Source organism: Terrapene carolina, unplaced genomic scaffold (genome assembly GCF_002925995.2).
Source record: "Terrapene carolina triunguis isolate 2854851 unplaced genomic scaffold, T_m_triunguis-2.0 Scaffold199, whole genome shotgun sequence".
Taxonomy (NCBI): Eukaryota; Metazoa; Chordata; order Testudines; family Emydidae; genus Terrapene; species Terrapene triunguis.
Window position 1 is genome coordinate 685320 of NW_020664550.1, and position 13260 is coordinate 698579.

General features: G+C 42.1%; 1 protein-coding gene across 3 annotated transcripts in view; it reads right to left on the reverse strand.

Annotated features, from left to right (window-relative positions):
• Positions 1 to 13260, reverse strand: part of LOC112118435 (SLIT-ROBO Rho GTPase-activating protein 2) — a 204790-nt gene that overhangs the window by 47209 nt on the left and 144321 nt on the right. For 2 of the 3 annotated variants that reach the window (XM_026655275.1, XM_026655277.1), the window contains exons 6-9: positions 10676 to 10891; positions 9717 to 9845; positions 4128 to 4352; positions 1708 to 1809 (exon numbers count right to left, since the gene is read on the reverse strand). In XM_026655275.1, coding sequence (XP_026511060.1) covers positions 1708 to 1809; positions 4128 to 4352; positions 9717 to 9845; positions 10676 to 10891 — 672 coding nt within the window. The remainder of the gene's footprint in view (positions 1 to 1707; positions 1810 to 4127; positions 4353 to 9716; positions 9846 to 10675; positions 10892 to 13260) is intronic. The other variant, XM_026655276.1, reaches the window with a different exon arrangement.

Genomic DNA, 13260 nt, shown 5'->3' on the forward strand with positions numbered 1-13260 from the left:
TAAAGGGACTGCACAAACAGGATGATAAATTGCAGGGGGGTTGGAGGTGTGCATTGGATATTCTGAGGGGCTCCCCATGCAATGCCATCCATTTAATCCTTTCAGGGCAAAGAGACTGAGAAGGGTACTAGACCTTGATGGGATGAATGCTTAGGGCTAGGAAGGGAGGGAAAGAAAGAGGGGGAGCGCCTCACTGTGCTGATATATGATCCAAAGGCTGATTTCCCCATCTCCTTTTCAAAAAGAGATTCACTTTATCTTTAAAAAAAAAAAAAACACTGTTCGATTCTCTCCTGCCTTGCACGGTCATCTACATCTGTGCACAGTGAACGAACAGACATCAGGCAGTGAAGGAGTAGGTGCCAAATGTGTAGCCACACAACTTGGCAAGAGCTGAATTGCTATTTACAACAGGTACCAAAACCTGCCCTTCTACACAGGCACAACAAATTTAACCAATTCACCACAAACACCCCACAGTAAGGACTGAAGGAGTCTCACTCTGCCTCCAGTTTTTTCATACCTAACCATTTCCCATCTGCTGGCATTTAAGTGTCACTGTCTGAAATAGCAGACAATGGAAGGAGAAAAGATATACTTCATTTAGAGAATCTGATAGCGAGGTATGTGACTTATTGATCACAAGCACTGAAACCTGATGTGTGTGTTCTTCCACAATGAAATCAGCTTAGTACCATTACTTAATTCCTGTCCGCCCCGCGCCATCTATGCCCAAATGGAACAGGAGATGGACTTGAATGTCAGAAAGTAATATCTGATTATAGTTTCTAGTTTTTTTTAAGTAACTGAAAATAGATATTTCGAGTACCATCTTTTTTTTCCGGATTAAGAGTATAGTATCAATATTACACACACAAATCTAATAACTGCCATGTAAACACTTTATTCTCTAGTATCTTATTGTTTAGATTGCAAACTTAAAATACAAATTAAAAAACCCACTAATGCATAGGTACAGATGTGCAAACTTATTTGTCTGTTTTTAATCTATGCACAGTTTTTAACACATTTGTAAAGACTTCTGTGGCCAGACAAGTAAACAAGGGACAGACTTTAAAAAAACAACAACACAGCAGCAGCAAATGCTTCTATATTTGTAGAAAAGAGCTAAGACATTCTCCAATATAGACTAGCATCTTGTTTCACATGGGAGAAATATTCCAGTACCTGCCAGCAAATATTAGTAAAATTAGGCTGAATACAAAGAAACATGTTGAACAGTAGCTGTAAGGGATAAATTTGTAGTATAGATTTGTTTTATAAACCATGAGAAGAAAGAACTGTATTAAATCAGAGTCTATTGTTTACATGAGAGCTAAACATTCAAGTGAAACAAAAATTAGGACTTGCCTGAGGTTTATTTTTTTTAAAACAAGATAGATCATTGATCCTTTGCTATTCAGGTGTGGTTTCCTGAGACGTGGCCACGCCTAGCAATTCAGATTGAGAAAAAGGATAACACTGGATTTGTTTTCGAAATTTCTGCCCCATGCAAAGCTGCTGGGAAGGAAAGTCAGGGATACAGACTAAAACATGGAAGCCCTCTGCTGCCCTCCTTCCACATCTTCCTACACAGGTCAGCGCAAGCAGGCTTATTGAGATGAGGTATCCCTTGTCCCTGGGCTGTGTGAAGATTCTAATATTGCAAATGCTGCAAGCGGTTTTTTGGTTGGTTTGTTAGCTCACCTCTTCGTTTTCAATCTTGAGCGTAGATAATCTAGACTGCAGCTGCTGGCATCTCTGCACCAACTCACTCTGGACAGGCTGCTGGGCACACAGTTGTGACACCTGCAAAAAAGAAGCCCCCTTGAGAGAGCCACAGTACATTCAATACCCAAGAAAATCATAATTATTGTGTTACGGTATTAAACAGTCCAACGATCGTGATCGTTTTAGTGCTTGAGAAGTCTCTGAATTTAAGCCAAAACAAATCAAAGCTAAGCCCCATGTTTTACTGAATTACAATCCCCTGCCCCTAAAGTCAAACAAAATAGGAGAGAGAAAAAGAAAAAAGACAAGGAAGAATTGAGTAAGAGAAACAAGAGTCACTTTCAATGAGCTAATCCTGAAACATCTGACTTGCACTAGAGACCACAGGCTGAACAGAACCCAGAGACTTCAATGGGATCTATGTCGGCTTATGGCAGGGAAGAATTTGGTCTAACAAGTCAAGTACTTTGTGAAGGGAAAAAGCAGGCTTTTGGCTTGTCCACTTGGGGTATCTATTATTCCCCATGGCTACAGGAAGGATTACACCTGTTTGCTATGTGACTGCCGGGCAAGCACCTTTTTACATACTAAACACTGGGCTCTCTCAGTACTGGTGAGAATGCTCACGTTTCACAGCACACAGCAGCCATGCGCTTTGGTAAGAATAAACTGCTGATATCATGGCAGAAAGCTACAATCTGTTAAGGCTCAAGTTGCCAACCAAGCTCCTCCCCCTCCCACACAAAGTAAATTTCATACATACAAGAACCACCCCAATAATCCTAGGAGAGCTATACAAACCTTCCTACAGACATAACACATCAAGTCAGCAGGACATCAGCAAGTCTCATGACTAAGGATATGTTGGGGGGATGAATATGTGGGACTAGAAGCCGAGTTGGCTGGGTGGGAGCAGTCCTTTTTACTATCTTAGGGACACTAATCTGTGCATGAGTATAGAATAAAAAGGCCACTTTCCAACTCAGGGTTTTCACATGTTCCCTGCCCTCCATTCCACCACTTAAGAAGAAAGACAGACAGCCTTACGCTGTGTCTATATGTCTAGGAACGAAAGAGCACACTGGCCATCAGGAAGCATCTCTCTAGCCTTTCCTCATGTTCGCTAGAACTATCCAGACATCCAGCCAACTGACCTAAGTTGTTACACTGCATGCAAATGCCATTTAGATTTGTGAGCTGGCTTCAGTTGGCTCCCAAACATGGCTCCCAGATATGCAGGCACAACCGATAAAGCTGCCGAGCAATACATTTTCATTGCCAAAAATGAAAATCCTTCGACTGCCTTGTGTCACCATAAAATGTGTGAAGCACCACAAACCATTTGTGCTCCAGGACTACACAATCAAATGCGTCATAAAACTGCATATTAAATTGCTTGTCTTTCTATTTTTCTTCAGACAGTGGCAGGGCTCTAGGAATCAGTTTAGGTAGCAAAGGTTAATGACTCTGAATACTGGCTTTTCGGCAGCGTAGATTTTCTTCCAATTAGCTCCTCTAATAAAAAGGGGCTCTATATAAGGGTACAATATTCTTCCAATGGAGTATTAGCAAGCAAGAGCTCTGCAATTCATTCTTAGGAATGGGGTGTCAGAGGGGAGAGAAAGTGATCAAGTTGATATTTCAAGTTGATCTCTCTGCCCTCTCTTGTTGCACCCTCCACAAACCTATGTAACTGGAAAGCACCAGTGGTGTGTCTGTGCAAGCAGCTGAGGGCAATGTGGCTGCAGAAGCAGAGCTGGGCTCTGTATGGGATGATTAAATCTTTCAGATGTTACTTCAGTCTTCTAATTTGAGAGTCCTTGTCTGGTAGAAGATGCATGGATGGGAAGGGAACAATGGTGTTTCTCCATCTTTAGGATCACAGCTATTTGGCTGCTTTCCTCTTCAGTTGGTTTCTTACTCAAAATGAGTCAATTGCAGTCTACAGAAATCCATGCCACGGCTTATATTTTCCTACTGTGTCCCTTTTCCAAGGCCTCCCCCTCAACTCCCAAGTGGGAATCAAACAGGTGGCCTTTTTGAGGAGGCTGCCGTAAGCGCAGTGTATGGATAGCTGAAGAAGCTGCTTATGGAAGTTGCATTGTCCCCATCTCATCCTGAGTAGCAGTTTTCCATCCCACCTATATACAAGACTCCACAGAGAGGTTGCAGTCCATGTCACTTACCTACCTAGGCAACACTGTCCTGTAACAATACAGTCTCAAGGCCATTCTTCCACACTTTAACTCCAGCCCAGTGACCCAGAGTACACGCCCCTGAGCTCTAACAGCAGGGAAATTTTGTTTTACTACAGATCTAATCCTTTCAATGTAATTCAATGGGATGGAGATTTCTGTGTATGTTTACAGAGCTGGAGCAGAGGGACATAAACTGACCATGTCACCCATGTGGGGCTGAAACTCAAACTTCATGGGCGGGCAGAAGACATTGTTGTACATCTCCATGAGGCGCTGCTTGTCACTGTTGGCATCCAAGTTCTCCACTGCATTCTCAATGGCATCCAGGCCCTCGTGCTTGGACTGTTCCAGGTTCAGCTCTGCAGACAGGAACGTCCTGAGAGCTCTGTTGAGGCTGGCATGGTATCCCAGATCACAGCACTGCTGGAAAACAGACACCAGGCTATGTGAATAAAAAGGCTAAAACTGAATGGTCCCTGGGTAAGGACAAGCGTAGCAGAAAGCAAATCATGGGTACTAAGTGATACTCTTATGATGGACACTGTCATCTCACCCCAAAGCAGAGGTCTTGACCACTTGTTCTCAGAGATCTCATGATCCATTGTGTAAGAAGAGGGCTGTTAAACACAAGACAGTCAAATTCCAACTCTGGTATTACAAACTGCCTCCTTAACATCCCCCTACAGTTTCAACTGGATACATTAGTCCTCGTTGACTGTCCTAAATTGTGCTGGAGTGTGCTGTTAAAAGCCTGCCACATTTCACCCCAGAAATGGAGGATTTCAATAGTGGATTCCTATATATCCCTTACCTAGCTCACAGGGGCAATTGGCTGCTACTGGAAGCACTCGGAAATCCTTGGACAAAGGGCACTCTATGCAAGTATTCTAAACCTACTGAGCACTATTTTTCACATTGATCTTGGAGGAGCGATAAGCTGGTGTCAGTTGAGCATCCAGACAACTGATCAGGACACACATTACAAATACTACTTTCAGGGGCTCATCTTAATATGCTTTCCACAGAGGCATTCCTAAAAATACCAGGAAGCCCAGTTTTCATAGACAGAGGATGTCCAAATTTTGCATTTAGCTGCTCAAATCAATACCTGGGCAAATGAGAGGGTATTAACACATCTAAATGCCACCTGGCTCAGAGGATCAATTCGTCGCATTTCTGGCCGTCATAGCTTACCCTGGGTAACTATGAGACAAAGGCCAAATGACTTCTGCCATGCTAGAAGGGCAACAGTGCCCCTCAAAATGGATGCCTGGGATGGTTTCATTGCTAGGGTGAGACAAAGTGAACAAAAACCTTCAGGTAAAAAGATCACAGTCAAGCTTTTACTGGATATTACTAACATTAGCATGACATCACTGAAAGCCAATCAGGCAGGCTCATCTGCACCCAGCTTCCACAGCCAACTCTTAATATTTCATAAGGAAGAGAAGCTCTTTTCATTACTTGATCAGAAAGCCTGAATTTTACAGATATCTAATAAATAGAGCTAGAGAAATGTCCATCTTCCAGGAACTGCAAGTGAGATTAAATATGCGAGGAGAATATCCAAGAAGAAAGAGCCCATCTGCTTGATTGCTATGCTGCTCTGTAAGCAAAAATCACAGCATCTCCTCCTCCTCCCCCATCATTTGGGTCTCATCACTGTCCTATTGTAAGTAAATGCCTTCAAAAAGAGAAAAAGACACCCAGACCCTGCCCCTCCCCTGCTTTTTACAAGACTTCTGCCACAGAATGCTACTACATGCCCGGGTATTGTGCCAATGGACTTTAGCAGGTGTGGCGCTCTTGTAAAGAAACAGCAATCGCTGGTTTAACTGGAGACAGAGAATTAAAGGACATTAAATTCAATCAGGAAGAACAAAACCCCCAAGAACAAAAACAAAAGCTGCTTGATGGAGAATTTGCACGTGCGGGGACATTCTCTGGTAAAGAGCCATTCAAGCTATTGCTGCTCCACAGGCACATTAAAATTCCATGTCCCATGCAGCAAAATTTGAGAGAAGTCAGATTCAGTTGGACCAACAGTCCAATGAGGAGGATCTGCTCAGACTGTTTACAGAGACTAATGCTCATTTTGCTTAAAATGTGGGTCAATCTACCACAGAGCCCAGACACACTGACAAGTTCATCTCCAGTGCTGGTGCCCATTTTTCAAATTACACCAAGGTACATGTGCATCTGAGAGGAGGGCTGAGCTTATGTCAAAAGGATTCATTCATGAGATAGGAGAGTAAAATAAGATTTAATATTTCATAGCCCACCTCCAGGAGAAACCAGGAAGATTAGATTAAGACAGCAACTTCTTTCAGCTTTCCTTTATAGAAGCTGGTGGCTGAGAACATTTTCAGTCCTCTCTGTCACTAACATTTTAAAGCGTCCAGCATATCATATTTATAAGTGTGTCAGTCTCACTGGCCTTTTCTGGGTTACATAAATGTTTGATGGAAACATTCTCCAAGGAAATCAATTTTTTATAAGAATTTAATGATAGCTCATCCAAATTCATTTCTCAACATGACAGCTGATTAACCCTTTGCCAGCAAGTAGCCTTTAAACAAACCCAGAATACAAAGTCGAGGAAAATAACTCTGTTTTAAAACTCAAGTTTCTGTTTCTTTTTTGGGCGAGGGGGGGAAATGGAGGGAGCTTGTGTTATTTTGGGGTGGAATGCAAGGGAAAAGGAAAGGGAAACCTTGAGCTCTTGTTGAGACAGCAGAAATCTGTTTATTCCCAGGATTGCAAACGCACCCTAAAAGCAGGCTGTCAGACACACTCACTCACACATCCCCTGACTTCATTCCTTTTTCAGCCTTAGTGGTCCACTGGCTTTTTTGAGAGAAAATACAGATTGCAGAAGGGTCTCAAAGGTGGCTCAAAACGGACTTCTCTCAAGATCAATTTTTCGATTAGTGCAATAATTTCATTAACACAAGGATCTGCCTCAGTCACCAGAGTCGGGAAACAGAACCACTGACGAATGTCTGGGACAACACACCGTTCTTAACTCACCACTATTTCCATTGAGGATGTTGTAGGTGTTTCAGGGTTGGTTTTCAGATCCTGTTTGTATTTAAATCAGACCCTCAATTCAACAGGGCTTTACCATTGGTAGGTTTAAGTGTCTTATTAACAGTTGCAATTTACAAGTGTCATTGTTAGACTGGGAGTACACTTAGCTCTATTTCCAGCTTTGTCATTGATTCACTGAGTGAACCATCAAGTCCCTTCACCTGTGTGACTGTTTCCCCCTCTGAAAAAAATTGAGCTGATAGTGCTTACCAGTCCTTGTAATGCACTGGGGGGGGGGGGGGAAATCTACAGATAAATGCTCTATACACACTTAAGTATGCACTTTGCACAGTTAATCAAGTGGCTAAAGGGTTAACTATGTCATTGTGCATGAACATGGCCTGAACTGTAGCCATGTGACCTACTGTGGTCTGTCAAGGAATGGTAAAAAAAATTAAGCACTGCTGAAACTTTTGTTCTTCCTTGCACCTGTGTATAGTCTGGAGACAGCTGTGCCAGCAGAGCAGCCAGAGCACTCTTAGCAAGACAAGTCCTGCCGGCTAAACCGCTATAAACTTCTTGGGATCTCCTTGGTGTTTAAAGGAGAGTTAAGGATTTATCAAGGAAATCTAAGTGGGTTCTGTGAGATTTTTCACTACACATAGCTCATAGGAAGCATATTAAGAACTAGCAGTCTGTTGGCTGAGTACTTTACAATAATTTGTTATAAACTAGAACTGGAAGTTTCAAAAGGAATTTGAGAATATTAGGTGTTCAAATCCCATTGGACTTCAATGGGAACTGGGTGTCCAACTCCCTTAACCTCCTTTAGAACACCCAGAAAGTAATAATTTTCTATAAAGTCAAGAAGCTGTAATACAAATCCAAGTCAATTTTTTTTTTTTTTTATATATGTCAGGTACAAACCCCTCAAAAGACAGGGGTTATAGTGGAAATGCTGGATGTCCCACCGATACAACAGCATTGCCATGATGCATCACACAGCATGACAACCCTCCGTTTAATAGTTACAGCTGCACCTCCAAATAAAAAGATTTTAAAAGGTCTTAGTATGGAGAGTCTTGATCTGCAGAGGAAAGAGCAGTAAGAATCTCAAATACTTGAACCTTGCAGCACACTGAGCATGGCTAGTCTGACTTTACAACTGGCTGAATAATGACCAGTGAAGAGTGATCAGAGATGAGGAATTAATTCTCTTGTTCAAACCCCCACCTCACCCACTGCACCCACCCACATAGCTTCCTCCAAACAACTTCCCCCAGGGCTCAGCAAAGATGGTTTTAACCTCGATTACAGGGAAATATTAGGGTTGTCATCCAGAAATGGAACAAAGTGGGATCCAATAGCAATCAATGACTTGATGAGCAGAACTAATTCAATGCAGCTCATGCCTGTGAGGTGGGGCGGGGCACTCACACTAGAGGAAAACATTAATCAACACTAGCTCTGAAAGACTGGGACCAGGTTTACACTACATTACTACATCACTCGGGTGAAAAATCCATACCCCTGAGTGAGGTAGTTATATCGACCTAACCTCCCCTCCCCCTCGTGTAGATAGCACTGACACAGCTACTGCCTCTCCGGGAGGTGGATTAATTACACCGACAGGAGCAGCTCCCCCGTCGGCGTAAGAGCATCTTTGCTGCAGCTGCACCACTGTAGCGCCATATGGGAAGACAAGCCCTGGATCATCTCAGACTCCCAAAGTGGCTTTTCTGAGGTTTCCAACAAGTGTGAATGTTAAGGCAGAGATGATAAAAGTAGCTGTTACTTATTCAGTGTATATCTTTAATAAAACAAAATTTAGCGCTAAGAGAAACATGCTAAATTGCCACTCCAGGAGACTGAGGTCTTCTGTTTAGCCGCAGAATGTGTACCACATAGGCAGATGCAGGGCAACTAGCCATACATACTGCTTTATGATAATTTGCCCCAACCCTAAGCTTGATGGGACTCTTCTAGGGAACAGGAGAGTTCTCTTTCCATAGACCATTTCTTTCTTCCCCCTTTGCTGAGACTACCATTGAGCTAGGGGTGGGAATTAGCGGGACTGTTGGTGATACATACACCTTGCCACTGTGAACTGGCCTAACACAAATCTTATATTATGCAGTTCAAATAGCAGCAGTCGGAAACACGTTACGTCACTGGAGACCTGTGTGGATTTGAATCAGCGGGAGGTCCTGGATACAAGAGCATGGCTCTCTACATATCTCACTGAACATTCTATAAAGAGACACCATACATTTGAAAGTTAGACAAATTAAAAAAAAAAAAGTTAAAAGCAGTTTTGGGAGCTACATCTGCCTTTGAGTCCTTCTGCCAATTGTTTTATAGTTTTACAAACACATTTTCCTTTTTTACAAAAACCTGTCTCTTTCAATTATAATCTTGGGGATTTGCTTAAAACAGTACGTATAAAAAATGAAACAAATGAAGCATTCCCTCTTTATAAAGATTTCTGTATTCTGTGCCCATTGTACAAACTCCCCTTCTTTTTAACACTCCCTTTGCCAAGCAACTGTTTAAGAAAAGCCTCCTTAACCCTTTTACTGCTGACTATTGTACCTGGTACATTTCCCCAACGTACAGTGATCAGGGCCTGTTCTGCTCTTCAGGCAGACAACATTGCAGAGGGGCTACAAAGGATGCTAGCACAAAAGGGGTCAAAGAAGGAGATGCACACAGTGGGGTTAATGGGAACGACATTCACCCAAGTAGCAGCGCACTTACATCAATGAGATCAGACAGGTCGTGGATGTAATACTTGAACACAGATGCATTGGTGGCTTCCAGAGCCAACAGATACTCATTTCTTGCCTTAATGGCCTTCAGTTTATTTTCAGTATATTTTGCTTGGCGCTGAAAAGAAACAAAAGAGTTCATTCAAAAAAAAAAAAAAAACTTCTTGGTGGCAGAACAAACTGTGCCCTCAGAACAATTACACCTCATCTCAATGCTCATTTACCTTCATTTGGAAACTAATTTCATCTCACAAAATTCCAAGGCTTAATTTAGATCAACTCAGATTGTTAATCAGACAACCCTGCATTTAGGGCTTTACCTGCAGACAACCCACAAACAAAGAGGGAGTGGAGGGCGTGAAATGTTAGATGGTCTTACAACATTATAAGGTGACTTAAAAACAAGATGTCATTTCAGTCGACCTCCAGACAGGCAAGTCCTCTGGGCCACTTAATTTGATTGTTAAAGTATGTGGATCTGCTTAAGGAAAGAGGTAGGGATTAACATTTGCCCGTGTTTGCTTGCGCGCCTCCAGATACCATGGGCCAGACCTTCAGCTGCTGCAACATCAGTTGCTACTGATCTGGCCCCATATCTTACTACCCCATTAACGTTGAAGAGAAGGCAATAACCTGCCCAAGAGCAACTTTAAGGAAGATATTCCTTACCTTCTAGCCTCACCTCTCTCCAAGTAAAGAGGCTTTGGCTCTGCAGCAACTATGCATACTGAAGATAATTACAAAATTTGGCTGCTGGGCTATCCAGCCAAGTTAATGACAATGTTAACCTTTGCATTTCCCAACATTGCATCCTTAACCCTGCATTATAATGTTGTGTTTCGAATGTAAGTATCACTAACAGGAAACTTCTCAGCAGTCACTCTGGTGAATAATTGCAAAGCTCTCCTTCCAACACCATTTATTTCCTCAGTGTCACTGCTCATTTACCTTCTCCTTCATTTTCTCTATTTTCTTGACTGAGCTCCGTCGGACATGTTTCTCTTCAAACCTAACGTTGGAAGTTGAGTCAGGGGAGCGTGGGGTCTGTTTGTCCTCTTGCTTCACCGACTTCCCAATCTGTTTCTCTTCCTGTTTTTCTGCCTCTTTCAGCTTGCTCTGAGCACTGATGCTGTCCGCATTGTACATGTGGTAAGTCTTCATCACCTGCAAGAGAGATCATTGAGCAGTCACATAGCAGCACGGTTTTGTATGTTCTGAGAAGGATGAGCTTGTTGTACCCAAAGACAAACATGCTAGATGCTCACAGATTTTATGTACGCTTTCTCAACATGGAATATGTGCCTTCGTTTCAGCCTCCAATATATCTGCACTAATGAAACTGGAAAAGGCTGCACCAGTGCAAACCCTTGCCTATAGCTATCTACACCAGGTTTCTGCACACCAGTGGCTTGCCACTGACTGCTGAAACTGGGACAAATCCCCAGTATAGACTAGGCCCTAGGTGCTTAGAGATTTTATTCACTGGGGTGGGTGGGGAAATCAAATAGTGCTTTTATCTTTAAAACAAATTGATGTCATTCTACAGATCACAAACATTACTTCAAGATGGCCAAACTACCCTTCAAAATAAAAGGCAAAAAGGTAAAAGTTCCTTACTGAAACTGGTTTTAAAACAGCTACCCATTATCCATGTTCTAATGGTGACAAAAACATCCTACCACAGAACAGGGACAAAGCATGTGCACTTGTGAAACTGGGGTTCTCAGAATACTTCTGGAATCAAACTGGGTTATTATTCAGCTCTGATTTGGAGTGCTTTTTCCATAATGTAATTTTGGCCTCACTAAGATCCTTTTAGTGGAAGCCAATGGACTAACCTGTGAGGGGGAAAAAAACAACAACCTATTTCCCTAAATTAGTTGCATGGTAAGTTTTGGTATCCGCTTGGTTTCCAAAAATTTTGAGCTATAGCCTCAAAACTCAATGAAACCAGTCACTGGGGATTCACAAATCTCATGCAGCCCTGTGTAAATCAGTGGCTTCCTCCCAGTGGCTTCAGTGGCCATTGCCTGTCACTTCTCTGCATCAGCCCAAGATCCATATTTAATTTATTTAAACACAAACTTGAGGTCGACAGTTTGTTGTTGTTTTTAAAATACCAAAAAACTAATAAAAGACCAGCTAATTCCCTTAACATAACCGAGGAGGGTTGTACCGCATTGGATAATTATCATATACATGTATTTTTCCTTAAAGTTTTCACTCCCATAGTTTGAGGCCCACAATCAGTCCCTTTGTACTATCTGCTGAGTGACCAACAGCACAACACTGCTTGCTGAGGTCCTGTTGCTGGATCCAGTAGGAAAGGATGGTGTGAGAAAGGAATGGGCTCTAGGGAAAGATGCACTGTAAGGTTCAGAGGGGAAGTGCTTTGAGTGTTTTGTAAAGAGAAACATTTGCATAAAAAATTACTGATAAAAATGTCATGCTAAAATCTAGCTACTCAAACGCCACGTTTTATACATTATTCCAAGTACATCTGAAGATGTAGAGGAGAGACACACAAGCCTCTGATTTGATGTTTTGCCAGTGCCACATATCATTTGGATAGTGGGATATGAATATGCATCTTTGTAATGTAATAATGAGAGGTGCCTTTATTCATATTTCTTACAGAAGCTCAATCCGCCCTGAGGCTTCTAGTCTTGGAAAATAATTTGTACTGATGTTCTTTAGCAATGACAAAAGGAAGAACATGTTGCTATAGGCTTTTAGAGCACCTTAGTCTTTGTGGTCCTCTTGTAGTTAAAATTAGGATTATGCATCAATGGGACCTTCATCCCTCAAAAGGTTTCCAAGTGAGATACAAGGTCTGTGCATGCAAAGTCCTGATGGGCAAACCTCAGTCAGTTCAGATACATATCTGAACCTCTTGGATCCACAACTTTAGCCTTTGCAAGTCTCCTAAGAACACGGTCTTGAGAGTTTCAGGTATTTCCAGAGTTGGAACTTGGAAGGGCAGAAGTGCACAACGAATATGGAAACTAAGAAGATGGGGGGGAACCACGATATATTTTAGTTTCAGAGAACACCTGGATCTAGTTTTGTGTAAACCAGGAGAAGAGAGGAAAAAGGGCATGACATCTGAACTGGTTTATCCACCCTCAATTAAAAATGACCTTGCAGTGGAAATAGGCACTGATGATAATAATAGGCTGATAAGTGGCCAGTAAAGGTTATCCGAGTACAGGGCCCAATATTGCAGTCCTGACTTCAGCCCAATTCCCTTTGGAAGCCATTTGGTTTTAAGATGCAAAGCCATTTATGCCCATTTCACCTTAGTCTGAACTTTAACATAATTTCACTTAAGTGAGATATATGCTCTATCCTCACTCAAAGATCAGTGAAGGTTCTCAGTTACCGAGAGAAGTTATACTTAAACATGAAAGAGCACATGAACAGTGTCAGTATTAAGAGAGACCTTCTGAATAATTTACACAGACTTTCAACTACAACATATGCCTAGACTAGAAAGCAGACATTTATAGTAGCTGTAAACTGCAGACGTCTAT